The sequence below is a fragment of the Sylvia atricapilla genome, chromosome 4, assembly GCF_009819655.1.
Source record: "Sylvia atricapilla isolate bSylAtr1 chromosome 4, bSylAtr1.pri, whole genome shotgun sequence".
NCBI classification, from domain to species: Eukaryota; Metazoa; Chordata; class Aves; order Passeriformes; family Sylviidae; genus Sylvia; species Sylvia atricapilla.
The window spans coordinates 61,137,366-61,162,567 of record NC_089143.1 but is presented as its reverse complement, the minus strand read 5'-3'; the positions used below and the strand labels follow the sequence as shown (position 1 = coordinate 61,162,567).

At 42.1% G+C, this 25,202-nt stretch overlaps 1 protein-coding gene across 12 annotated transcripts in view; it reads right to left on the bottom strand.

Moving 5' to 3' along the window:
• The window catches only part of OTUD4 (OTU deubiquitinase 4), a 28,417-nt gene extending 3,980 nt beyond the window's left edge, over positions 1–24,437 (bottom strand). Inside the window, exons 1-21 of one of the 12 annotated variants that reach the window (XM_066318082.1) lie at positions 24,296–24,437; positions 20,847–21,354; positions 19,212–19,295; positions 16,322–16,372; positions 15,963–16,009; positions 14,093–14,165; positions 13,539–13,620; positions 13,175–13,319; positions 11,225–11,282; positions 10,729–10,846; positions 10,438–10,502; positions 8,673–8,773; positions 7,311–7,435; positions 7,014–7,194; positions 6,294–6,459; positions 5,362–5,479; positions 3,673–3,728; positions 2,968–3,126; positions 2,329–2,467; positions 1,067–1,336; positions 324–364 (exon numbers count right to left, since the gene is read on the bottom strand). In XM_066318082.1, coding sequence (XP_066174179.1) covers positions 324–364; positions 1,067–1,336; positions 2,329–2,467; positions 2,968–3,126; positions 3,673–3,728; positions 5,362–5,479; positions 6,294–6,459; positions 7,014–7,194; positions 7,311–7,435; positions 8,673–8,773; positions 10,438–10,502; positions 10,729–10,846; positions 11,225–11,282; positions 13,175–13,319; positions 13,539–13,620; positions 14,093–14,165; positions 15,963–16,009; positions 16,322–16,372; positions 19,212–19,295; positions 20,847–21,011 — 2,244 coding nt within the window. In that variant the 5' untranslated portion in view covers positions 21,012–21,354; positions 24,296–24,437. Of the gene's footprint in view, positions 1–323; positions 365–1,066; positions 1,337–2,328; positions 2,468–2,967; positions 3,127–3,672; positions 3,748–5,361; positions 5,480–6,293; positions 6,460–7,013; positions 7,195–7,310; positions 7,436–8,672; positions 8,774–10,437; positions 10,503–10,728; positions 10,847–11,224; positions 11,283–13,170; positions 13,320–13,538; positions 13,621–14,092; positions 14,166–15,962; positions 16,010–16,321; positions 16,373–19,211; positions 19,296–20,846; positions 21,790–24,295 lie in introns of those variants that run through there. The other 11 variants (XM_066318085.1, XM_066318083.1, XM_066318081.1 and 8 more) reach the window with 11 other exon arrangements.
• Between the last annotated feature and the right edge of the window lie 765 nt (positions 24,438–25,202).

Here is a 25,202-nt window from a genome sequence, read left to right as displayed (position 1 = left end):
ATCACCCAAAATAAGCATCTTCACACTCACAATTTATCTGGGACTTTGTAAAGCACAATTCGCTGGCTGTGCAGCCACAGCTGGAAGTCAATAATTCTCACTATGCTGTTGACATGAATTTAATTTCTGCTGACTTGAACTGCACTGTGGACAATTGCTGGAATCCCAGTTAACAGAACACAAAATAAGAAAGTACCTCAGACTGAAAAGTGGACTTGAAGTGTACAGCTGCAGCAACAAACTTCTGCACTCCAAGTTCCAACAATTATTTACAAGCGATTTTTATCACAAACATGAAAACGTAAGTAAGTTTGAAGACTTACCTTCACACCAAGATTGAAGAAAAATCTAAGAATATTCTTATCTAAAAAAAGAACAAAAATATTTATGAAGACTGAAAATATTTCATCTGATAACAAAAACTGCATGAAGTTCCATTTCAGTAGAGAACACTGGTATTAAATTACTGCTTGCTTGTCTTCAATTGATTAATTGAGGGTATTTTTGCCACAGTAAGATGTCTAGAACACAACAGCAGTTTAAATTTCAGTTTTAACAGTCTGTGAACTTCTAGTTTTTAAAAGAAACAGTTCACTAAACAAATTCCACTGGGCAGTCAGACATGAGATGTTCTTTATGGGCATACCCTGCATTCATAATATACCAAAACCTGTATTTTCCCAGATCAGTAAGGAAATGCTCAACAGCTTCCAAGCTTTTAAATGACACGAGCACACCTACTACACTGCCAGGAGCAGTTCTCCAAAGGTAATTTTTTACATGCACAAAACCTCAAGTTATGGTGGGGCAAGCTAAGAACCACAGAATGATCCTACCAGATCTCCAGGTGTGACCACCTGAAAGAGTCACAGTGTTGACAATGCAAACTGAAGAGATACAATTCAATATTCCCTCTATTCTGTTCAATATTCCCTCCCACATCTTAAATCACGGAATGACAACTATCAGATCTTTTGACGAGAGGACCAAAAAAAAGTTGTGTTTATCTACATTTTAAGAAAATAAAATCTATTAGGAACAATGGTGTAAAATTCGGGCTTCTCACCTTTAGGCAAGTCTTCCCCAGTACTGCACAGGGAGTAAGGAGGTGCAACGGCTCTTTCTCCCTTTTCATTAAAAGGGAATCCGGGGTATAATGGATCCTGGTAGGGATTCAGAGTCTGAGGCAAAGGCATTAAAGGCTGGTTAACTGCTTGTAGCCACACAGGAACTCCAGCACCTGAAGCAGATGTTACCTGAGCCTGTGATACAATAGAGTCAGGTCCCGTTGCTGGTCCTGGCATCAGTGAAGAAGCAGGTATTTGGGTTGGAATACCTAGAGGGGAAAAACCCAACATACGTACATTATATATATAAAAGTAGAACAGGTATCAATGAATATCTATATATATGTATATAGAGATAAATAATCATAAACCAAAGACATCAGAAAAGCAGGATTCAAAATGCAGAAAATAGTTTTCAGAAGAATGAAACAAGTAAGCGAAGCTTTCCAGAAACAGCTACACTGAGCCCGTGTTTCTTTTTATAATTACGAATGCCAGAAGGAAATAGGAAGGAGAAAAAAATGGGGGAACTGTAACTTTTATGTGAATCCCTGAAGTTCTTATTCTGACTAGCCATTTAGAGTTAACTCTGAATCTGAGCTGAGATCAACTCGACTCCACATCTTCTTTCACAGACACAGTCAAGCGAAACAGGATTTTGACTGTCTCATGTGAACAAAGCAGGCTGATCTGAAAGCTGGTTCTTGTACAGAAACAGCAGTGTGAGAGGAAATGCAGCACCTGACCTACTGAGCATTACTGATTGTAAGCTAACTCCACAGACCACAAGATAGGCACAGCACACAGAAAGCCATTACACTGGCTTTGCAGCTCAGGTCCAAATGGATCCCATTAGTTCCAGACATACAAGCCCCAAGCTGAATCCTCAGTCAACCAAGGAGCCTGTACTACAGAGCACAAACACTTACCAGGTTTCAACATGCTGACAATATGTTCTACATTAAGCAGATCCCCAAAGCTCAATGCTATCCCACTCAAGAGGAAAAATGGCCAATTAACTACACAACCCTCATATACCTTCAGGTTGAGAGTCAAGCAAACTGTACATACAGGCAATCAAAGTTCTGTTGGAACTCTCACTAGCTTTCAGCAGTGAGAAAGTAGATTCCTATGAATGCCTGCCTTTGGAACATGAAATTATATGAGACAGTGTCTCCTGGGGGTATCTTCAACTTAGTAAGAGAGTTTAAGTATTTTCCAGGGTTAGTAATTTCTGATTAATGTTAATATTTCTGCAAACCTGCTGGTCCATATGTTGCTGGCTCACTTGGCCAAGCTGGCACAATGGCTGGTACAGAAGGCACTGCTGGAGGTAAATGCACCTCAGAGAAGACTGGAGAGGGTGTTGGAGTTACGCTCGGCAAGCACTCGGCCAGGTTCTGTAAACACAAACAAATCTAAATCCCATCATGGCTGGTGGCCCTGATGACTCAGTCTTATCCACCATCTTACCACCATCCCCACAGGGAAATACTAACTAGGAGCATACCCCAAGAGACCTGAGCTGCATCACTGTGTGGAGAGCTCTGCCCAGCTATGCCTGTACCACAGAGACAACAGCGCTGGAACCACCTCCCCAAGCCTTATATTTAAATATCTCCCACCCAAAAGAAAAGCCACCCTCACAACCAATAATCTCAGAGAAACCTGAAAAGGAAAAGCTAAAGAATTTAAAGGGAAAAGCACAGTTACCTTGGTAGAAAGATGTGAAATAACCCATCTCTCAGAAAATAATAGATCACTTTTACTTTTCTACCAAGGGTTGTCCTCTTACAATCTTTATGCCAGACATAATGAATTCCTAACTGTAAATATGCTATTTTTGCATTATCACCATAGAAATGACTGTGTAATTAGAAGCCAGTATTGTAATACATACGTGGCTGTGATGAAGCTCCCCTTTGTCTGAAGTCTCCTGACTGGAAAACTTTGAAATCAAACAAACATTTCTTACTTGCTCAGCAAGAATCGGAGAATCTGTTTTTACTTGTTCCAAAGGAGATGAAGCTTTTGGATAACTCTCATCTTGACTATTCTTCTAAAGCAAAGTTAGAAACAACATACACAGCTAGTCTAATAGCAAGATTAACTTTACAAAGAGTTATTCACAAACAGTAAACCACACTCCATACAAAGTGGGCTAAGCACCCATCACGTATTATACTAGTACGACATTTTGCTCATTGAAAGGACAGCAAAGGTTAAAAGCCAACAAGAGGCCATGAATCTTCACTGAACTTCAGAGCTCATGGTCTGTTAGCACAGTAACTATTAGGAAACATCAAATCTTCTGTGGTCCCATTATACTGAAAGTACAGACTGTACTAAGCAATTACAAATCCAGATTCATAAGTGCTCTTGATAGCCCAGGTTTGAGGACTTCAATTGCAGAGAAAGACTAAGTATAGGTTACAGGGCTGAGGAAAGCTGACAGAAATACAAGCCTCCAGCCTTGGGAGTATTTCACTAAAAGCTGTAAAGCAGCAGCAGCAATCACAGCTCTAAAGGCAGCTATTGCTCTGCTAATCATGTATCAGAGAAGCAATAACATTAAAAAAAAATTTGGTCTTTTCTTTAAGATTACCTCAGATGAATTTGGCTCAAGCTTCTGACTTAAGTGGATCTGCCTGGAATTTGACTCTGCAACACCAAACATAACCTAGTAAATGAACCATTACACCACTTATGGCTATCACAACTTAAGCCAGTTAGTTTGTCTTTCCAAAATTAAACTTTCAAAACCAAACCTATACCTTAGAATATATTACTTCAGAAAACTTAAATTTCTATTTTTACCAAAGATCAAAGCATCCTAAAACAAACAGTTGTTCAGGCAGTAACAGAGCAACTACATCAACCTGGGTTCTCCAAGCTCTGCAGGAGTTCTTTACTGATGTTTGGAAACCATTTCAGTGATGCTTGGGGAAAGCAGGAATGAAATGCAGCTGTCCCTTTAAATATATTCATCCTAAATTGCTCCTAACGAAACAGAAGTTTGTACTTTGCTTAAAGTGAAAGTGCTCTGGTTGGCATTTTCATATTCGAGTGTTAAGATAACAGAAGATCAAAGTCTTGTCTACTTTTGCCTGAGTAAAAACAGTTCAGAATGCTGCAGTGGATTAAAAGATTTCAGACTGCTGCACAGAGTTTCATTTCTCAAGCACCAGCAAACACTTCGCTGGAGAAGACAATGCTCAAAAACAGTTGTGACATAATAAGATCTGAGTAAGTTTTTCACATTCTGGCTTATGTTCAGACCTGGCTACCACTGCTTGTCAATCAAAGTCATGCCCAGATTATCAACAGTAGATATAGACTTTTTAAAAGCTTTTTATATACTCTGTCACAATTAGACAGCAGTATAAATGGAAACAGTATTGATTTTGAGAATAACTGCCAAATCCCCGAGCAGCAATAGGAATCCCTAAACACTCACAAGGAAGAATACTTGATTCCCATAGGATTGTTAACCCAGTTTCACATGAGCCAACGCAATCCAGAGCGTCACAAAAAGCAGAGAAAGCTGGACATGCCATGCCCATCAGCCAAATCCATCATGACACTGGAGTTTTTACTTTCTCTCCAGCTTTCTCTAAGTGAACATTCCTTAAAAAACACATGAACGTTCCTTAAAAGATTCCTTTGCAATGAGCAGAGATTTACTAACTACCTCCTCCTGGCACCTACAGCTTTCATCTACTACTGCCGTGTTCCACTTCCTCACAGAAGAGGAAAGCTTTAAGTCCATGAAGAGCATCTAAAGTGTTGTAACTGACTGGGGGGAAGGAGAAAACCCAAGCAAAATTTTGACCATGTGACAGCGCTTTCTACAGGTTTGTTTTTCCAGCCCTTCTGTACACCATCTTCTCCCCTTCCTGTACCGTGGTATGCTAACTCCTAACCATGCCACAGTGGATATTTTAACTTGCTTTTCTCATAAACGACTCTTAGTGCCAGTGGGAGGAGCCTTTTCTGCCACACACTCTAGAATTTCAAAAGCATCTAATTTAGGGTAGCTCTGGTAAGTCTTTTAGTTTCTCTCATTTCTCTTCCCATTTACTACAAATACCCAGGCAGGAGTCTACTCTCTCAGCCACATTCACAAAGCACATCCTTGCTACACCTCCAGCCCAGTTTGGTACCGCTACTCAGGATAACTTTTTCCTCATTGCCTAAACAGATGCCCCATCTTGAATAAATTCTGAGGCTGATAACAAAACCAAGCAAGCAAATAAACAAAAATAAGCCATTATCTAAACCCATTTAGTTTTACCTTTCTCCTGCTCCTCCACCTCTGCTGTCCACTTGCTGTTTCTTCTTTCACTATTGGAGAACTTTTTCTGGTTTACATTATCCACAGTCTGTGTAGCAGCCTGACAGACTGCCTGGTTCTGAAGAAGTGGACAAAAGCAGAAATATTACTTTATGTAATCAGTCCAGTGACACTTTACCATCATCTGCTATGACACTATTATGCCTTTCATGACAGTATTTATATCTATGACAGGCAGAAAAGGGAAGGAGGGAGTCTGGCTCAGTATCCTGCAGATTCATCCACTCTTTCTCATTCATTGCTACATTTTTCCAAGTGCCCTTTAAGAGCATTCATGTCACTAGCTGATGTGACAGAATCTGTTTCACTCAGATAATAAATCACATCCTCCTGCAGGTGAGCAAATACAGCAAACTGTTACTGCTCAGGGAGAGAGATCAACCTCTGTCCCTCAGGCTTCCATCTTCCACCTAGTCATTCTTCTCAGCCTTGTTACTGTTTGCCCTAGGATTTAAATCCAAAAAGCCCCACACATCTCTGGAACAAACCTATGAGGAGAGTAGCTCTTTACCCACAGGATCTGCTCACGTCTCTGGATGTACTGAGACTTCCACCCACTTTCATTAAAATTATATCAATAGAATGATCTCTCCAAAATCCTACAGCTACAGATGCTTAAGTGTCTCCCATATTTACAAGTCTAAAGCACTGCATGGTGGATGTTCAATTATCCCCAGGATAAACTACTACGTGTATTTTCTTATCTTTAAGATACTGTAGATAGCTGTATTTCTAATTACAAAGTGAATGCAAAATAAATATCCCTAATTTCTGAATTGCAGCGTGATTCAAGGACGGCAAACCGATGGCTAAGGAAAGGTTGACAGACAAGTACGGGCAGCGCAGCACTAATTACAAGGAACACAGCCTACATTGCAAAGAGCAGGAAAAGCTTGTTCATCCCGCTGCTGGATCTCATACAGGGAACGAGACTCCTCTATGGCCTGCTTCTCCCTGCGCTCCTCCGGGGACAGCCCGAAGTAGTTACAGTCCCGGCTGCCGTGGCTCAGCTCCTCAGCTCGCTCGCGCTCCGCCTTCCTGCGCGGGGAAAAGGGAAACGCCATCGCGGCACTGAGAAATTCCCCATCAAACCGCTCGTGCGTTAGGAGGAAGATGGATGCAATCATGGAAATAGAAACTCTGCCGCAGCAGCCCAAGGAATCGAAAGGTCTCTACCAACAAATGCAGGCAAAATGCTCTTCTCATACTCCTTTCAAGTGGTAAGTCAGAACACAAAGCAATCCCCTACGATAGGTTCAGCAGAAGCTGAGGGAAGATCTTAGCCATGCCCAAGAAGCACTTGCAACATTATTTCAGTGCCAACCAAAAAGAAAAACAACTGCAACAAAATCCACACTAACATCCACTTTTCAAGAAAGAAATGTGGCTTTGCAGGCAATTTCTGTCATGCAAAACAAACAAATTCCTTTGCTTGTGTATATTCTTAAGGACCTGGGACATGGGACACTTCCTAAAAAGTCAATGGCAATGTATTTCAAAATAATATGGTGGAAGCATCCAAAGCAGGCACCAGGGCTTCCAGAAGCTCAGTCAATAGTTCAAGCCAGGGAAGATGGTGTTTGCAGTTTTACCTTGCAGACTGGGAAGGATTCCTGCCCGGAGCTTTTTGCTCAGTTGAGGTCTGATGAGGTTGAGGCCCAGAACACAAGAACTGGTGCTGTCTGGTTCCCACAGTATGCTGCAGTCGAGGAGGTAGTGCTGACTGGGGTTTGATTGACTTGCTCTGATTCTTTGGCCCTCTGCACTCTGCATCTGTGGTAACAGCACAAAAACAGGTAAGACTTCTGTTTTAATCATTTTTTTAAGCTCTTTGGGACAAAACAGCTGACAAAGAAGATTCTGCCATACAAAGACAGGTACAGTCCTACCAGGCTGAGCATTCTGCCCCCACGTTGGGTAAAACTTTTTTATCTTCTTCCCTGGCACAGTGTTCCAGCCCTCCATAGGAGAGGTCTGTGGAAGAGGTTTAAGGCTCTTCAGTGAGACAGCATGCCTACAAAACAAGAAATTATGGAGGGAATAGTATCTCAAAAGGCCAGACTGGGGCTCGTATAAATTAATGAACCACATGTTCACTCATACTGATAGATCTTTCCATTTTTGAGACCATAGCGTTCAAAGTCCTTTGGTTTAATGATTCAAGCAATGTGTAGAACAGCAAACACTTTTTTTTCCTTTTTACATAAAACTGGTAAGTTGACACAAACTTATCCAGTAAAGAATCATCAGCCATTTCTGAAGTGCCCACTGCAATGTCTTCAGGGAAGACAGGAAAGAGAATGGTCATAAAAAGCAACGTGCTTAGATAAAAGCAATATACTTAGATAAATTTATTACCAACAGTGCAATAGGTGACAAGATTGAAAGATGTTACATTAATGGTGTATATCCCCAGAACAATTACTGCCTTGTTAAGTCCGGATGCTGCATGTAGCAAGGAGAACGTCCAAGCAACCGTTTACATTATTTGAAAGGCAGACATTCAAACAAGTTAAACTCCAATTTAAAAAGGGTTCAAACTGCAACATAATCTTCATATCTTGCAACATGGTTTTTTTAATGGAGATCAAATGAGATTAATGGGCATCTTCCTCATTTACCTTGATTGAAAGTGTTTCCTCTTCCCAAATGACAACCACTGTGGGGTTTTTTGACCCAGGACTTACAGCAGAGCTCGGGATGTCTCAACCTGCTCTCTCCCTGCCCCCTCCCCACCAAAACACCCCAACAAACAAAACACCAAAACCATCAAATCCACAACAACTTTAAACACTTTGCTGTCCCAGGCAGGGCAAAGATGATGCTGATCTGAACAGCAATGTGGCTCTCTCTGTATGAAATCAAACAGAGCTACCAGAGGAGCTCGGTGCTTTAATGGACCTTTCAATATGAAAATCTTGTCACAAATCTAGCATCTAATTAGTAAGTACAAGCAACACCTTATTAGAATGGTGTCAATCTGTTTAGGATTGAATCTTGTGCACAAAAAATAAATTAAAACGCTATTAATGTAGTTACTGTTCTACTCTGCAAGTAATACCCAGACTACTATGAAGTGATAATCAATTTTTCCTTTTTTTTTAAATAGTATGCTGTTTTCTTAAGAAATTTGTGGCAGCACTGCTTCAAGTAAAGAAACAGATATGTTTCAGAGGCTCAAGTTAACTCTGAACCAAAGTAATGCTTTGTTCAGTTCGGTGCTCCCTTCCAAAAGAAGATTAAGCACTCACTTTGCTCCAAGCTCTTCTACAAATACAACAACTGGCCCATTCTCTGAAAAAACTTCTTGAATATGGGCATTATAAAATTTCCCATTATGGTCTAAGCGCACCTGTAAAGAACAAGAGTAAGGAAAAAAAGTGGATTAACTCCAAAGACGACTGTGACAGGAGGTAACTCTTTAAAATACCAACAATGTTAGAAACAGAACTTTTCCTCTGGGCAACAGAAGACCTAAGCAATACACATCAGTTCAGTAAATGAATCAAAAACCAATCTTCAATCCCTACTGCTTCTTCAAAAAAGAAATAAAAATACTATTAAAACAAACACACACACAACACTAAACAAACAGCCCACAAAGAAACAGCTTGCTGGGAAACACTACTTAATGAAATATGCTTTTCAAAACCACATGAGAAAGTTAAAAGCAATCAGTGCAGCCAGGCTTTTCAGCTTTACTGAAAACACTCACTCTTACAATAAAACTCAAAGCTTTTCCCTATTAAAATCCACTTCTCCTCAGTGAAATGTAGTCTAATTAGGAACATAATAAACACCAATTACTTCAGGAGTTATTCTTCAGAAGGTTTTTTTAAGAACAACCAATTTAGACATGATCACAGTGTTACTTTCTGACTGACATTCTGTGTTCTTAAAATACTTCTGTTGAATAAAAGGAAAAAATTTCTTCATGTTTCACTACAGTATTTGGCTTTACAGTTGTATTCATTTGGTCAACTCTAATTTTCATTCTTCACTCCATGTTTGTATACCATATATTTACTGTCTTGCCACATACACATAAAATTTGACAGAGAGAATACATTAATAACCAGAGTGTTTTCTCCTAAAAATATCTGTACTCTTCGATAAATACTACACATGACAGCCTTAGGGTCTTAAATGCAAATTTTAAGCCTGTACTATTAAGCAATAAATAATCAACTTGGCATTAGATTGGTTTGGTTTGGGGGCTGGGGGCTTGTGGCTTTGTGGGGTATTTTGTGGTTGGGGGTTTTTTCAGGTTTACAGATGTTTTTTCCCTGCAGTTTAGTCACTATGCTTGATTCCATTACACAAATAAAAAAGTACAAACTGAAAGAGCCCCTGTGCTGCACGATTACCCCAACTGAGTATTTTGTCATTAATGTTAATAACTTCAATAGATGGTCAAATGTCCTAGAAAGAAACACGTTTAGCTGAGTACCACTAGTTTAAATAACACTTAAGGAGATTAACCTACAAATTGAGAATTTAATGGCAAACCTTGTTTCTTAAGCAGCAACACTTAATACAAATTTTAACAGAATTTAAAAACCAATTGAAAAACACACTTGCAACACCCTGAGAAGAAGTATGGCCCAAGACTTCAGGATCTGCAGTAACTAAAGCAAGCTGTACTTCATTGCTTCCAAGTACTGAGATTTTATCAAAGCCAATATACAAAGAGTAATGGCTCTCTCCAGTGTCAAACATAAATACATGGATCTACAGCTCCATGCTTAATGTTGAGGGCTCTCAGTCATCTTATTACATTTACTCTTGGAGTTAACCTTGTCTTTTTTTAATGGTGCAGAACTGCACTGATCAGCTGTATGTATGCTGTAAGTCATGAACACTGCCAACAACTGAAGAACAAGTATATCCTCAGCTGAAGACACAAGCCAAGAGTACTTAGACAGTAGCAACATCAAAATAATTAACAAAGAGGGAAAACTGACATCTTGAGCAAAATGTTAATGTGTCTGTAAACTACAATTCCATATTACTTACTTGACATTTATCTCCAATGGAGTATTGCATGCCAGCAGCAATAGAGAAATCTTGTTTTTGCTGATCTGTAAACACAGAAGCAGTAATACACCGTTAGTTTAAATATACCAAAAGAATTACTTTCTTGATGCAGTCAAAATGCAAACGAGGAGTTTAGGCCCTAAATCTGCCCTCTGAGCCATGTGAGGAAAACCAAACGAAACCCAAACTGCCACTTGCATCAGTTCTTCACGAGGGCTTCACCTCACACAGCTTGCAAAAGCTGCCACTTCAAAGTATTCTGTCACTCACCCCATTTGGATCGGAGCCAAACATCGTATTCAACGTTTCTGTAAACCAAGGGATCCAGCGATTTCAGAACCTTTTTAGGCAACACCAACGAGCTGGGATTCCCATTGCTCTCAAGGTGCTGCATGGAACAGAACAAAGTGCTAAATGGTCAGCTACACAGACACGACCAGCTCTGCATTTTTCAATCACAGTGCTCAAGCCTTGTGCTGAAACACAAAAATGCTGAAAATACATAGAGCATACAGAGCTTTGAAAAAAATTAAATGGTGTTCCTTTAACCATGCCAGAACAAATCTAAGAACCAAGCATCACGAAAAAGGACACTATCCACCTCTGAGCACATCAAAAATACACATTACTTTTCAAAGAGACAGCCACATTTTAGGATATTACATGTTAGAACAGCTATTAACTCAAGAGTCTCTCATGAACATTAAACACTAAAAAATATAGCCGAGTACAAATTATTAAAAAATAAATCTCAGTGGATAAATACCTTGTTGCCAGAAAGAGACTTCACTCCATTCGTATCACTGACTGTTGCAGTTTTACTTCTGTAATAGGACAGAGGCAAGTCATGTTTTCATAATGAATTACAGCATTACTAAGGCCTGAAAATCAGGTAAGACACATCTAAAAGGGAATAAAAATAGTGACACTATCATTCCCTATAAGTTTTCCTGACAGTAAGCATATCACAGAATGTCTTCATCTCTTGAAGTGAAAAAGCTGTCTAAAATAAAATTTGTATTTTTAACTTACTTTGATAAAGAAATAAGATTTTGAGTTTAAGTACAAGTTTTAGGAAGTGCATGTTACGTGTTCTTTGTTGTCACTTAAAAAAAAGAAAAAAAAAAGGAAGGGATGGAAGACCAGAGAAACTAAAGTCTTCTTAAAAGTTTTGCGACTACATGAGGAGAACATTGCAAAAGTAGACATTAAAAAAATGTCAAAACCAAAACCTACTCCATTAGATAACTTGCATCAGGCACTCTAATTTGCTCTTACTTTCTACACCTGACATCACTGGAAAAATACTTTCCACAGAGAAAGTCCCAAGTATTTTTCCTACAATAGTTGTACACAACTCTCAGCATTAACTTCTCCCAAAACTATTGCACTTTATAACAACATAATTAAAAAGTTTATATTTTTAAAATGAAAAGAATCTTCTGGAAAACTAGCTGATGAAACAAGCGGAAGTCAACTTTTGGACAAGTAAAAGATTTAGGACTTCATAAACTCAGCAGTGTCTGTAATTTGTGTTAACTGGGTCAAGAGGCACATACACACACACACACCAGAACCCTCCATTATAGGACATATGGTTTAAATCAAAAACATTGAGTTCCACAGTCTCCAGTGAGCATATGACTTTATTTCCAAAGGTGCTAAGGAGGTTAGCAGGATATTTTCTTAGGAATCCCAAAGATACAGGGTAAGGCTACTGTATTTGAATCCCAAGAAAGTTCCAAGAACAGAAAGGAATAAAGATTTCCATTAGCTGACATTTAGCTATAATTGTTTCCTGAGGCAGAAATATTTTGTATTTTAATTGGCAACATTCCCTAGTACTTTTTTCCAAATACGAAAATAAGCTAATCCCTTTCCCAGAACTATTTTTTTTCTGTGATGATTTTCTTCATCTTCCTTTCTGCTGTCTTCAACCTGCGGGAGAAAACAGCTCCCAACAGCTCAAAGAACTTCTGCCACATGCCACAGAGAGAGCCCTGGGAGAGGACTGTAACAATCAGTGGGAAGAGGGGACATGATCCACTGATGCAGCATCATCTCCACAGTTTCAGTGGTATTTCATACAAGCCAGAGTTAAGAACCCTATTAAACAGGAGAAAACCTGCCAATACCTAAGAGCAAAAATGGCACTGTGAACGACTGACTGTGCAACAAGAGTCAGGTCAAAATCTCAAAGCTTGTATCCAGCAGAAAGAGTATTAATCCACTGCTTTATGATCAAGATCAAAATGAAGCAAGTTGTATCTGTATGTCTCCATTAGCTTCACCTCAAGCAGGTATTCCAGCCCCCAGATGTGGAAGCCACACCAGTTGGATCAGATTCCTGTAACACTACTCAGCTGCAGAGTAAGCCAAGTCATTCTCCCAGAGTCTACCATGCCAGACTGGCACACTGACAGCCTTCCCAGGGAATTCTGCTACTCTAACTCTAGGCACATGTTGCAATGGCAACAATCCATTATATAAAGAGACTCAAAGCTAGACTGCAGGAAGAACAGAGGAAGGCCAGAAGCCTGTCCTCAGGTAAATGAAGGTTACACACTGCATTCTTTCACACTTCTAACCCTCTGTCTTCATGCTTCTAAGCAATTTTTAAATGTTTTCAACCCTAACTGTTGGATTCCACTACCCACCAGAAACTCAGAGAACACATTTAACCCGAGTTCACAGGCAAATTTTCTATTTCACTCACCTGTAGCTGTCATCTTCCGAATCCGAAGCAGACACTTCACTGCTCCCATTACTTTCCTCTGCCACACCAACAGCACTGAGCTCTGCCATGATTTTCTTTACATCCATATCAAACACTTTCTCATAGAGCAACTCATACAGCAGAGCTGGGTAAGAGGAAGAGCAAAATCAATTACCAGCTCTATCAGTTTTCATTCCACCATTTTGGATGGTAATCATACAGGCATTGACAACTCCAACTGAAAACCAAGCTATTGAAAATGACTACAATAAACTTGTATACAGAGCCTTTTCCTGAAATCTAACACTGACACCTTTAAGATCTTTGGTGAAAATATGTTTTTAACCAACAGCTTAATACTTACACTGGCACAGAGCAGCCTTCTCTGCATACTCTATGGGATACACAATATCATAGTGGTTTCCATTTGAGAAGCACAGCAATACCTATTAAAAAAAAAAATCACACAGGTATTTTAGGCTTTGCATCTCATTTGATTGTTCATAAGCACTACCTTTAAATTCAATTTAAGGTATCCATGTGCTTTGTTATTTCGCAGGATCTCAATAAAACAACCAAAATGTTTAGTGGATGCACTTCAAACCAAACAGAATTTGAACAAAAGCAAAAAAAAAAAAAAAAAATTTAAGACAGAGGTCAGTGCCTGAAAATTGATTTTTACAGAATCTTATATTAGTAGGAAGATATGCCACACCCTAAATACATCCCATCTACTTAAAAAGAAGTGTTACACCTATTAACAGCACAGCTGGCTGAAACACATACAAAATAAACTGCTAAAATTGAATTCTCAGAACATTTCATTGTGTTGAATAATAAAAGCCACATGGAATCACTTGCTGTTTATAAAGCAGTCCTACTTCAGCCTGTCACAATAGCCATATTTTTTTAATATACCTTATCAGAAAAGCCATTTTCAGTTACACGTGAAGGAGAAGCATTTGGCTCCTGGTATATTATGAAATCTTTCCTGGAAAAAAAAAGTAGCAGTTAAGAATTTATTTTAAAAGTAGTATCAATAAAAATTTAAGCACTGAAGTAAAATTCAAGGAAGATACATAACCACAGAAAACACCTAGTGGCTTCTCTGCTATAATCAATCTCTATCACCATTTTAAACTTAAAATATTTTCTCTCTCTTTCATCCATAATGTTGTATTAGAGTTCTTTGCTTAACAACCTGTCACTTCCTTCAGCTTCTTTCTCACATAGGCAAAAGTGTTATCAGTCTTGCAAAATAATTGAGTCTATTCACAGTTTCTAGATTAAAAAAAAAAAAAAAAAAAAAAAAACACACCAAAAAAAACACTCTTTACCTTTTTACAACTACTCAGAAAAAGCAATTCTGAGAAGAAAAGGAAACCCAACACTTCAGGAAGCAAAGAAAAATTTACTAGACAACCAACCTATATTTGTGAGAGTGTCTGAGGAGTGAAAGTGAAATCAAACCTATTTGTACTGAATTTCTATCCTATGGCTGGAAAGTCTGAAAGTCACTTAATGGAACAGAACAGGAAATTCTTACTTCCTTTAGGTCTCCCAGCAAGCAGGAAAGGGAGCAGCTCTTTCCCCTTACCTCCACCACTACTCCTACTTTCCCTGAGACTCTAAATTGCCTTTTCAATAGAAGCCTGTCTTCCCAAAACAGGCACAGCAATAACTACTCTTGTGTGCTCACCTCTGCAGTGAAATACTACATAGGAGTTGCATCTGTGCCACAAAACCCTCCTGATGCCTTCAATGGAAATTTAAAAACCCCACTATTATCAGCCAGGATTTGTCTCCATTGATTCCTCAGCTGTGGCCCTGGATACTAGTGTGGCACGACTGCAAAATAAACTACTCCTATTTTATGAGAACACATTTCTCATGGCTAGAAATACAACAGATCATGACATCCGTTTCTGCTGTGATTAAGCATCCAGTTCTTCTGATTTAAGTTGAGTTATATCCCTCTACAACCCGGCTCAGTGTAACCATCAGACCTTCTCACTAAGCCTCTTGAGCCAAGCTTTGCTCTGACTTTGAGCTCAGTCCTCCCCCATTCACGCAGGACACGCAACTCTGAGCTGGCCCATTCACCTCACAAAATGCAAAGGGAGAATTCCATGCACCTTCCCACACATAGCACCCAAAAGTGCCCAAAGGTAATGTTTAAGTAGTTTGCTTCTTTCCTCTTACCAGCTGTCTCATCCATAGACAAAGCCATTAATTTACAGTAAACATTTTGAAATTCTGAATTTTTAATGGGTTTATAAACAGCAGGCAATGAAGATGCTGTGGATTACTCACTCCCTTGCACAATAATTAGAATGGAGTTATAAATATTCACCACATTGGTCCTCACTACGTTGTGAGGAAAGATTTAGTACATAGGAAATGGGCAGAGCTCATATGAGCAATAAGGTTAGTACTAAAGCCTTAGTGAGAAACAGGAAGAAAAGCAATTTTAACAGAAAAACCAGGATATTAAAATTAACAAGAAGTGTATGAGATTACCCACCACTGGCTGTGCAGGTGAGGCAGGTGAGATACATGGCATTATTGCAAACCTGTATTCACATCCCAGATTAAATGTTATTTTCTAAACTCACTTTTCTATTTTTATTTAATCCCTTGACAGCTGCAATTTTCAAATATATTTATAATTTTGCAGAGGACTATGGTATGGCATGGTATAACATAATTCTATCCTTGCTGTTCCAACCCATTTACTAACAAAACAACAGAAATTATCTCAGTAAAACATATTGAAAGGTTTTCTTACTTGTACATAAGAGAAAGGGCACTTATTTCTACTTGTCCAACCCATTCCTGTATTGAAAACAAAAGAAAATGCAGTTCAAACAAATACACAAGTACACCTCCTCATAAGCAGATCAAGAGATTAAGAAATCATTGTTGAAAACAAATACATGAACACAGAATCTGGAGTTCAGCAAGACATAAAAGAACATTCCCCAGATCATTTTACAGTAGAGAGTACATACATAAAACTATATATTCATGTAATTCAAAGACCTCCTAAGCTCAATCAAAAACACTCCAGAGGGAAAAAAAAACCCAATTAAGCATCAACTTCAACAAAAGTACTTGCTTTTCTGTAATAAATCAAGTTTAACATACCTGGGGATTTTCCAAACTTTTTAAATAATCTTCAAATGGCCCCTCTATGAACTGTATAAAAAAAAAAAAAAAAAAAAAAAAAACCAGCAGTAATTAGTAATATTTAATAGTGCAGCATATGGAATCCCCAGCCTGTGACCCACTGTACCAATGGGAATGCACCACTGGAAATGGAAGTCTCCCCTGCCCTCAGAAAGCTTACAGCCCAAATATAAAGGGATGTCGAGATGAAGGAATGAACAGTCAAACACACAGGTTTGCCTTGCAGAAAATAACCACATAAACAGCTTTCAAAATCATCACACAAGTCAAAATAAACCAAACAACCCCCCCCAAAAAGACACTCAGCAGCCAAATGGGGAATCTGGAAGAAAGGAAAGTTGATGTCATGAAGGTGTTTCGGGGCAATTCATCTCAGGATGCAGAGCATCACTGAAGAGAGGAATTGACTTGAATTCAAATATCTTGTTAAACAAACAGCACTGGACAATCAGAAACAGGAGTCACATTTCCACAGTATGGAAGCAGTGGTAAGATCTAGTTCAGCCAACTCATACAGCACTTTTTCCTCTCTTCCTCAAAGTGCTTTTACTTTCAGCAAAGGATGCAAACGATCAAACTACACTTCACGTACCAGCCCAAGAAAGTGATCCTTCAACTGCACTCCCTAATACACATGTGGAGGCCAAATTCACATCTGCCAAGAGCAGAGACAGATGCTGCAATAGTTGAGACATCTTAACTTCAAAGTTCCAGCCACACTGGCCACAGAGAGGCTGCTTTTAAAAATTGCTCTTCGGTCACAATCTGCTTGATTTACTTAAAACAAAGATCCACAGAGCTGCAAACTAAGAAGGAAATCCCTTCATGAACTTGAGCTACAAGCTGGATGGCCTCTTTACCCACAGTGATTCAGAAACAAGATAATAAAGAGAACTGCGTGGAGTAGTGAGATTGAAATTTCTGCTTTAGCCACTTGGAAGTGAGGAAAACTAACAAGCCTGGCCCAAATTTTTAATTTAGACAGAAGCAACTGGGTGTGAAGTTAAAAAAAGTGGATCTGCCAAACGTGCTCATAGAGAGCAGTTACTTTTTTTGTCAAAATTAAATGGCCTGAAGATAATGCACAGAGGAAGAAAGGAAGGACACCAGGAAGATCCCACAGGAAACTGAAGAGCTGGAGAATGAATGTAACACAGCAGCAATTCAAGACAACACTTCAAGAAAGGCTGAGGATGGAAATGAAGATGGTGGCTACACTCCTGAAATCTTGGTTATAACAGTATCAGTGAAAAGAAAGACACAAATTCCAGCTGAAATTATTACAATAAAGAGAGAGAAGAGGAACTTCAGGAAGCACCAGCATGTCAATAGAGTATAACTACTGAGGAGGCAGCAAGTGAATGGCTGAACCAGGAGAGAGGCATTTGTTGTTTGGGTTTTTTACAGAGATAACAGTGGTGTATTCCAGACAGAAAACACAAAGCAGAATGAGAGACAGAGGCAGCAAAGAAAATCAGCAGTGCTGAAATGAGGTGACCAAGGGAGGAAGAACACTGGGAAATGAAAACAAATATGAAACACCTACTCTCACAGGAAACTTTTTTAAAAGAGATATTTCAGAAAGACAGCAAAGATGGACAGAGGAGAGGTCATACCTTGGGATAATGTCTGAGAGGAAAAAAAGAGCACTGGGACCAGGAGTTTGGATGAGAGAGGCCAAATACTAAAACCAGCTAGGGCTAACAAAGCAGGGATGGGAAACAACATACACTTTAGAGTCAAAAAGGGCATGGAATTTCAAAACACTACACAGTGGAATGAGAGAACAGGAGCAGAGAAGCAGATATTGCAGTAAGCAGAGTAATTCTGAAAAGAAAGCGATTAAAAAGTCAGCAGTGAAAAAAATGAAGTAAGAAGAGAGACATCCAAGAGTTAAAAAAAACAACTGGAAGGAGTCAAGTCAGAGCAGCATTGTCCCAGGGAGATCTGCTGTATTTTATATCATTAATTCCTGATAACTTCCACATTTATGTGATCACTCACATTTGAGCTGAGGGTACTAGGTCAGAAATTACAGCACAAAGACATACCCTTATTCCTGCTTTCCTTCTCCTCCCTGTGCCAGCCCATACCCAAAACAGTCTTTGTATTTTGGGTCTGGGTAAATTTAGAACAGAAAAAGAGAGTAACAATCTTCTAGTAGCAAATCTTTACACATATTCACTCCCCTTTTGTCTGTCCTGGAAATCAGGTAACAGTATATACACTAGAACCCATACAAACACAAACAGAAGCACCGTTATTGATTAATGCTCTTTTAAAAGGAAGAAAAAAAGGATTTTTAATGTTAACACTGGCAGCATTGACCAAGTGTAATGAATATCAAAATGTTTTACATCCGTGGTTGATAAAAAGCTTAGTTACAGATGTTTGGGAAAAAAAGTGCCAATGCATAATAAACTGCAGATCCTGAAAAAAAAAAAATCACTAATCTCATCAGTCAAATCCCTTATATATTGGAAATGCAATTAATTAGCACAAGAACATTTTATGACTTTTATTAAAGTAGGCATTACACTAAACTAAAATCTAGATTGTAGTAGCCTCACTATAGACTACTAAAGATTAAGTTTGCTTTTCTTTCTTCATGAGCTTTAAAAACTTCCCCCACTCCTTGGACATGACTCCAGTCCAAGGAGTACACAAGTCTCTCCTGGCTTATGAAAATGAGTTACTACCACATATGTGCAAATTAATTAAATTAGGACCAAGTGGTATTTAGCTATGATGAATACTGCCACAAACAAAGGGAGGTGCAGAATATGCCAAAGTGGAAGGAATAAAGTAACTTCTCTAAAATACTGACAAAGAAACCAAAAATACTTACTGCTTCAAATTTTTCCCTATTTTTCCGAAGATAGTCTACACAAGCCATCCTAACATCAATGTGCCGAGACTGAGAGTGCAACACCTACAGAGGGAGAAAGAGAACAAGGTGACATTGGATCTCAGGAGTTTTGATGACAGGCCACAAATAATTCATGACTGCTGTCTAAATACAGGCTGGGAAATACTCTAGTTTTATTTTTAAGAATATTTAATATGCATTCTCATTCAGCAGCAACATCTTCAGGCAAGTCAAATCTCAATTACTTAATAAAAAATTAAGTAACTGCAGAATTCACAGGTTTGCTAAATTCAAACCTTCAATTTTATGAGGATTTAGGAAGCAAATGTATAGCATTTATTGTTAATCTTTAACTGCCTCCTTTGTAAAGGCCTTCAGTAATTGAAGGAAATTGCAGCAGGAATGGATGAGGAAGTCACCTACCAAGATGCATTCATTCAAACAAAATCCAACCAAGCCTCACAGTGCATTTTTACCTTCTCTTCAAGAGGCCTGTTGACCACACACTTTTTTGGAAGCCATGAATTCAGTTCCCAATATGACACCTGCATTCTAAATCCTGTTCAAATCTCTACTGGAAAACTATTACTTCATCACGGGTTCCAAGTTGTCTCAGTGCAACGTAGGCATGTTCCAGACAATTTAAGGTGCAGTGTCTCTTGCAGCCCTTACACACCGCCCTCAAAATAAATCACTTCTAAATTCAGTTTTTTCCAAATGAAGAGTACACAAATTAAACCAAATTTGCAGATAAATACTCAATAGCTCTGAAATAAAATCTTACTTTCTTAGAGGTCATTTCCCACCTAAATGATTCCATAAGAATGCAATGTTAAAAATGTAACAGATGAAAAAAGTTCTCTTAACACTGGAGTGTAAGGGAAACTTTCTATGTATTTAATTAAAAAGTCAGAATAGCTACATATATTACATATACATATATATATATATATGTATATATTCCTTTGAGAAAAAAACATACCCACTTCTAAACAATAGTGTTTGCTTGCCTGAACTTATCAATTCAGTGGGGAAAGGAATTTTTTTCAAAAAGTGATCTGTGTATAATTAGCACAGGAATCTGGGTTCCCACAATCAGAAGCACCAGAGCTCCCACTGCTGTTTGCTTGCACTTAAGACAAGATGACGCTGTCGCTTTTTTCCTTTAACACTAACACTGAAATGGGGGAGGGGAATTCAACAGGAAGAACAGAAAATAAATTACTCGCTTTCTCTAATTTTATAGTCAACTCATTAACAAAGCTAAGGACGTGGCTTTTCAGCTCTTTCCACTAAACTCCTTTTCCTAGACAATCTCATAGCCAGCAGCTGTATTCCTATCTTGAGATCTTGCACTGAAAAAAGCTCTGAGGAGGCGGTGGAAGGTCAAAACAGATAAGGATTTCTTGGTGGCAGGAGGAGGCAGCTGTACGCACGTAACTTCTCTCACCTCGCAAGGTGGGAATTATTTTAATAAAGTCACGGTTTTCACTGGGACACGACTGCATAACCTTAACCTACACCTGTCTGCGTTTTAACACTAATTACCACCCACTAATGAGATCCGCTTCCCATGCTGTCGTGAGAAGGAGCTTTGTTTATGTAACCGGTTACCTGCTCGGCCACAGCCCTGAAAAGGCAGGAGCCATCCTTGGCCACTTTCTTCCTGTACAAGCCCTGAGATCGCAGGTAGCGGTCCATGGACGTGTCCCCGGGGCCGTCCCCGCCGCTGCCGGGATGGCTCTGCTCCCCTCCGCCGGCCCTGCCCGCCGCATCCATGTTCGCCGCGGAGAACGCCGCACCCCTCCTAGTCCCACATGGCGAGGGCAAGGCGCGGCGCAGCTCCGGGGCCGGGCACAGGTGCAGCGGCCGGGGCGGGGGGCAGCGCTGGCCCGCCGGCAGCCGCGGGAGCAGGCACAGGAGCGGCAGGAAGAGCAGCAGCCGGCTTCACGGTGTCCACTCGCATGTGGGGAGCGCGGAGAGAAGCGGCAAAGTTTCCTGCGCAGCCCGGACTCGCAGCTCCGTCACCGCCGCGGCTTCCCGGCGGCTGCGGAGGGCCGGGGGCGGCTCCGGCGGGTCCCGGTGCCGGCGGGAGCGGGCGCGTCCCGGGAGCGCAGCCGGCCTGCGGGCGGAAAACAAAAGGGAAAGGAAGGACACGTGCGGCCCGCCGGGAGGGAGGGAGAGAGGGAGGGGAGGGCGCAAACAGGAGCGTAACCTGGCGCTTATTTTCACTTTCAGCCCGGGCGCTGCTGGGAGCCGTAGTCCCGGAGGAGGAGGAAGCGGACACGGCGCCCGGGGCCGGGCTGTCAGCCTCGCTCCCGGCCACGATCATTGCATCGCTTCTCGGTTTTTAGGATCAACACGGGGGAGGCGGCTGGTGAAAACCGCACCACAACCCGGTAGCGTGCGCTCGCAGCCCGCAAAGCCAGCTGTGTCTGGGCTGCGTCCAAAGCAGCGTGGGCAGCAGGGCAAGGGGCGCATTCTCTCCGCCTCGGCTCCCCTCCGCTGAGACCCCACCTGCAATACCGTGTCCAGCTCTGCTGCCCCCAGCACAAGGACGTGGAACTGTTGGAGCAAGTCCAGAGCAGGCCACGAAGTTGATAATGGGACTGGGGCACCTCCCCTAAAAAAGACAGGCTGAGAAAGTTTGGGCTCTTCTGCCTGGAGAAGTAAAGGCTGCATGGAAATCTTACAACAAACCTTCAGCATCTGAAGAAGAGGTAAAAGGAAGCAGGCGAGGGACTCGGAACTGTGGTGCTGGGACAAGAAGTAACAGGTTCGAACTCACAGGGTGGAAATTTAGGTTAGCTATTAGGAAGAAATTCTCCACCTTGAGAGTGGTGAGACACTGGAGCAGGTTTCCCAGGGAGGTTGTGGATGCCCCATCCCAGGAAGTGTTCAAGGCCACGTTGGATAAATAAGGCCTTGGGCAATCTGGTCTAGTGGGAGGTGTCCCTGTCCACAGGGAAGTGCAGTTGGGACTAGATAATCTTTAAGGTCCATTCCTACACAGTCAATGATATTGTCTGAAACCTAATCCACAGGATGTGGGGTTTGTGTGTTTAGTTAGGCTTTGTTTGGTTTGGGGGTTTCCCCCCAACAGATGAGATTGTAAGATTACTTTTTAACTACATCCACTTGCAGGAAAGAAGATGAAAATAAAACAGAGATAGTAAAAGAGGGTTTAATTAAAAATGGATTTTAAAAAGCCATAGCCATTCAATACTTTTAGTGTATTACTTCTCTTGTATGCCACTCTTAGTTGTAAGAAGCCCAAACATTTGTATCACAATCACATGATTAAATTTTGCTTGGCACTGTAAATATCCTTCTAAAGGATTTAGAAGGTTTTGATGCACAAAATGTGACAAGAAAGGATGCTCTTAAAACTTGTAAGGCAACTTGAATGGAAACCCTGATTTTTACTTTCAGCTCCCAGTAATAAGCCTAGGGAGGGTGGTGACTTGCGATCCTTAGGTAATAATAATAGTAAATAACTTATTTAATAAACACAAGTTGCAAGCCAGCCCAAGTCTAGTTGCTCCACCAGCTCCTTACAAGCAGCATCACACCATCTTTCCTAACAGAAGCTCGGGTTTGCCAGAAAGGAACAAGAAACAAATGCCCGTTCCCGGGATCTCTGTAGACAAGGAGAACAGAAAGTGAAAGAAGTGAAAGCAAAGCTCTACCCGCAGCCAAACCTCCGGGACACAGTGAGCTAGTGAGGCAGCACAGGAATGGATGTTTTAGAGAAGGAAGGGGATAAAAATACCAGCAAGGGGCTGGAGGGAAAGCTCCAACTTCTCCCCAGAAGATGAGAAAGGTCATCTAATAAGACTGAACTATCAACAGTTGCTACCACACTCACTCAGGGAACTCAGGGTAGCAGAGTCCTACATGTGAGAGATGCTTCTTCTGTAGATAAAAGTGATTTGGAGAGATGCTTTTGAGACCTATCAAACTGGTGTCCAGTTACAGAGTTTCTTAGGAATATCCTATTTTTTCCTCGCTCTATTTGTCATGTTTAGAGGCAGAACTATGCCCTAATATTTTAAACAAATCTTGTCTTCTCATATATTTCAGCCTTTTGTCATTGCGATTCTAAAGGCTGGTGAGGGGAAGGGCAAATGCCTTTCATCACATCTGTTAGACTCAAGAATGCCTATACACACCAGGCCATTCAGTATGTGACAAGATGTAAATGTGGTTCTGATAAGTGAATACACAGAAAATTAGAGCATTAAAGTCGTCTGGTTGTCAGTCTTCCAAAATCCTGCTCTTCCTGTAATCAGCCCCTGAAGCTGATCAAGTGATCATGACCCACAGAGTTTTTTCCAAGTGCTGCTGTACAAGAATCAATCCATTTCTAAAGAGGTTTCGTTCTCAATAAAGAAAACTACTGCGTACGTATATCTGCTGAGGCTCAAGGAGAACCCCTGCACCCACCCAAAGGCACCTGAAACACCTCAGCACTAAAATAAATGCTCCATCAAGGTAAGAACGACCAACTTATAACCCACAGAGTTATTACAGATGTTCTAGAATTCCTGCAGATGCTCTAATTAGAGTCAGTACAGATGTTCTAATTAGCCGTATCTTTATTAACACTTCCAACCAGCGCTTGTACCACGTGCAGCAGCCCCAGCCACGAGTCTCTGCCCTCACTGCCCATACCCTGAATCAGCCCAGGAAGCTGACTCAAGCCGAAAAAATTTTTTTCGAGGGGGAAGAAAAAAAAAAAAATGAACTTTTATCTTTAAAGCAAGGTTGTTTCTGCGATCCAGGTCACGGCCTGCCCCGTGCCCACACCTGGGCCGGCGGCCCCGCGGAGAGCTCCCGGCGCTCCCCCGCCTCGCGCGCCCTTTCCCGGTTCGCCACGCGCCTCCTCCCGCCCGCGGCTCGGGCACGGGCGGCTCGGCGGGCCGGGGACGGGCGGCCGGGCACGGGCGGCCTCCCGGAGCCGCGGCCGCCGCTCCGCCGTGCCCTGCCCGCCCGGCCGCCCCCCCGGCACCGGCACCGCCGCCGGGGCCGCGCTCCCGCTGCCGCCGGCGCACGCCACTTACCAGCCCCCTCCTCCTGCTCTGCTCCCCACGGGCGACGCCTGGCAGCGGCGGCAGCGCCTCACGCACCTCGCCCCGCCGCGGCCCCGGCACTTCAATCTCCCGCGGCGGCCGCTCCGCCCGCGTCGCTCCCGGTGATGCGCCCGCTGCCAGCCCCGTCCCGTCCCGCCCTCCCGCCGCGCCGATCCCCCCCCGCCCGCTCTTGGTTTGTCCCGCCGGCCACACCTGCGGCTCGCACCATTCGCCGCGCGGGGGGCGCCGAGGGGGGGAGAGGCGGGCGGGGGGCGCTCCCGGGCGCCGGGGCAGCGAGCGGGATGTAGCGCTGGGATGCCGCGCTGGGATCCCGCCCCGGTCGGCTCGGAGGAGCCGGATGGTGCCGAGATGAGCGGCGGTCGCCTCATGTCGTCCTCACCCGCAAGGCCCGCAGTGGTACAGCCGAGGAGCCTCTCCTTCCCCTCACCCAGCAGGTCCCAGCGAGGGGCGGGAAGTGCCATGTGCCAGCGCTTCCTTCAGCTGTGCGGTGGCCGGAACACCCCGCTCCACCTGCGGGCTGCACATCCAAACGTTTCTAAGCGTTCTCCTGACGGGTCATTTTTTCCCTAGTGAGGTAACAGCCCAGGGAACAGGTGTGGGATAGGACAGGGGACAGCCCGCCTCACGCTGGCCGCAGGGATCGCCCACAGCCCCACAGGATGGAGGGGACATCCACAGCCCCACAGGATGGAGGGATCACCCCACAGCCACACAGGCTGGAAGGGACACCCCACAGCCCCACAGGCTGGAGGGATCACCCCACAGCCCCACAGGATGGAGGGGACATCCACAGCCCCACAGGCTGGAGGGATCACCCCACAGCCGCACAGGCTGGAGGGGACATCCTCAGCCACACAGGATGGAGGGGACACCCCAC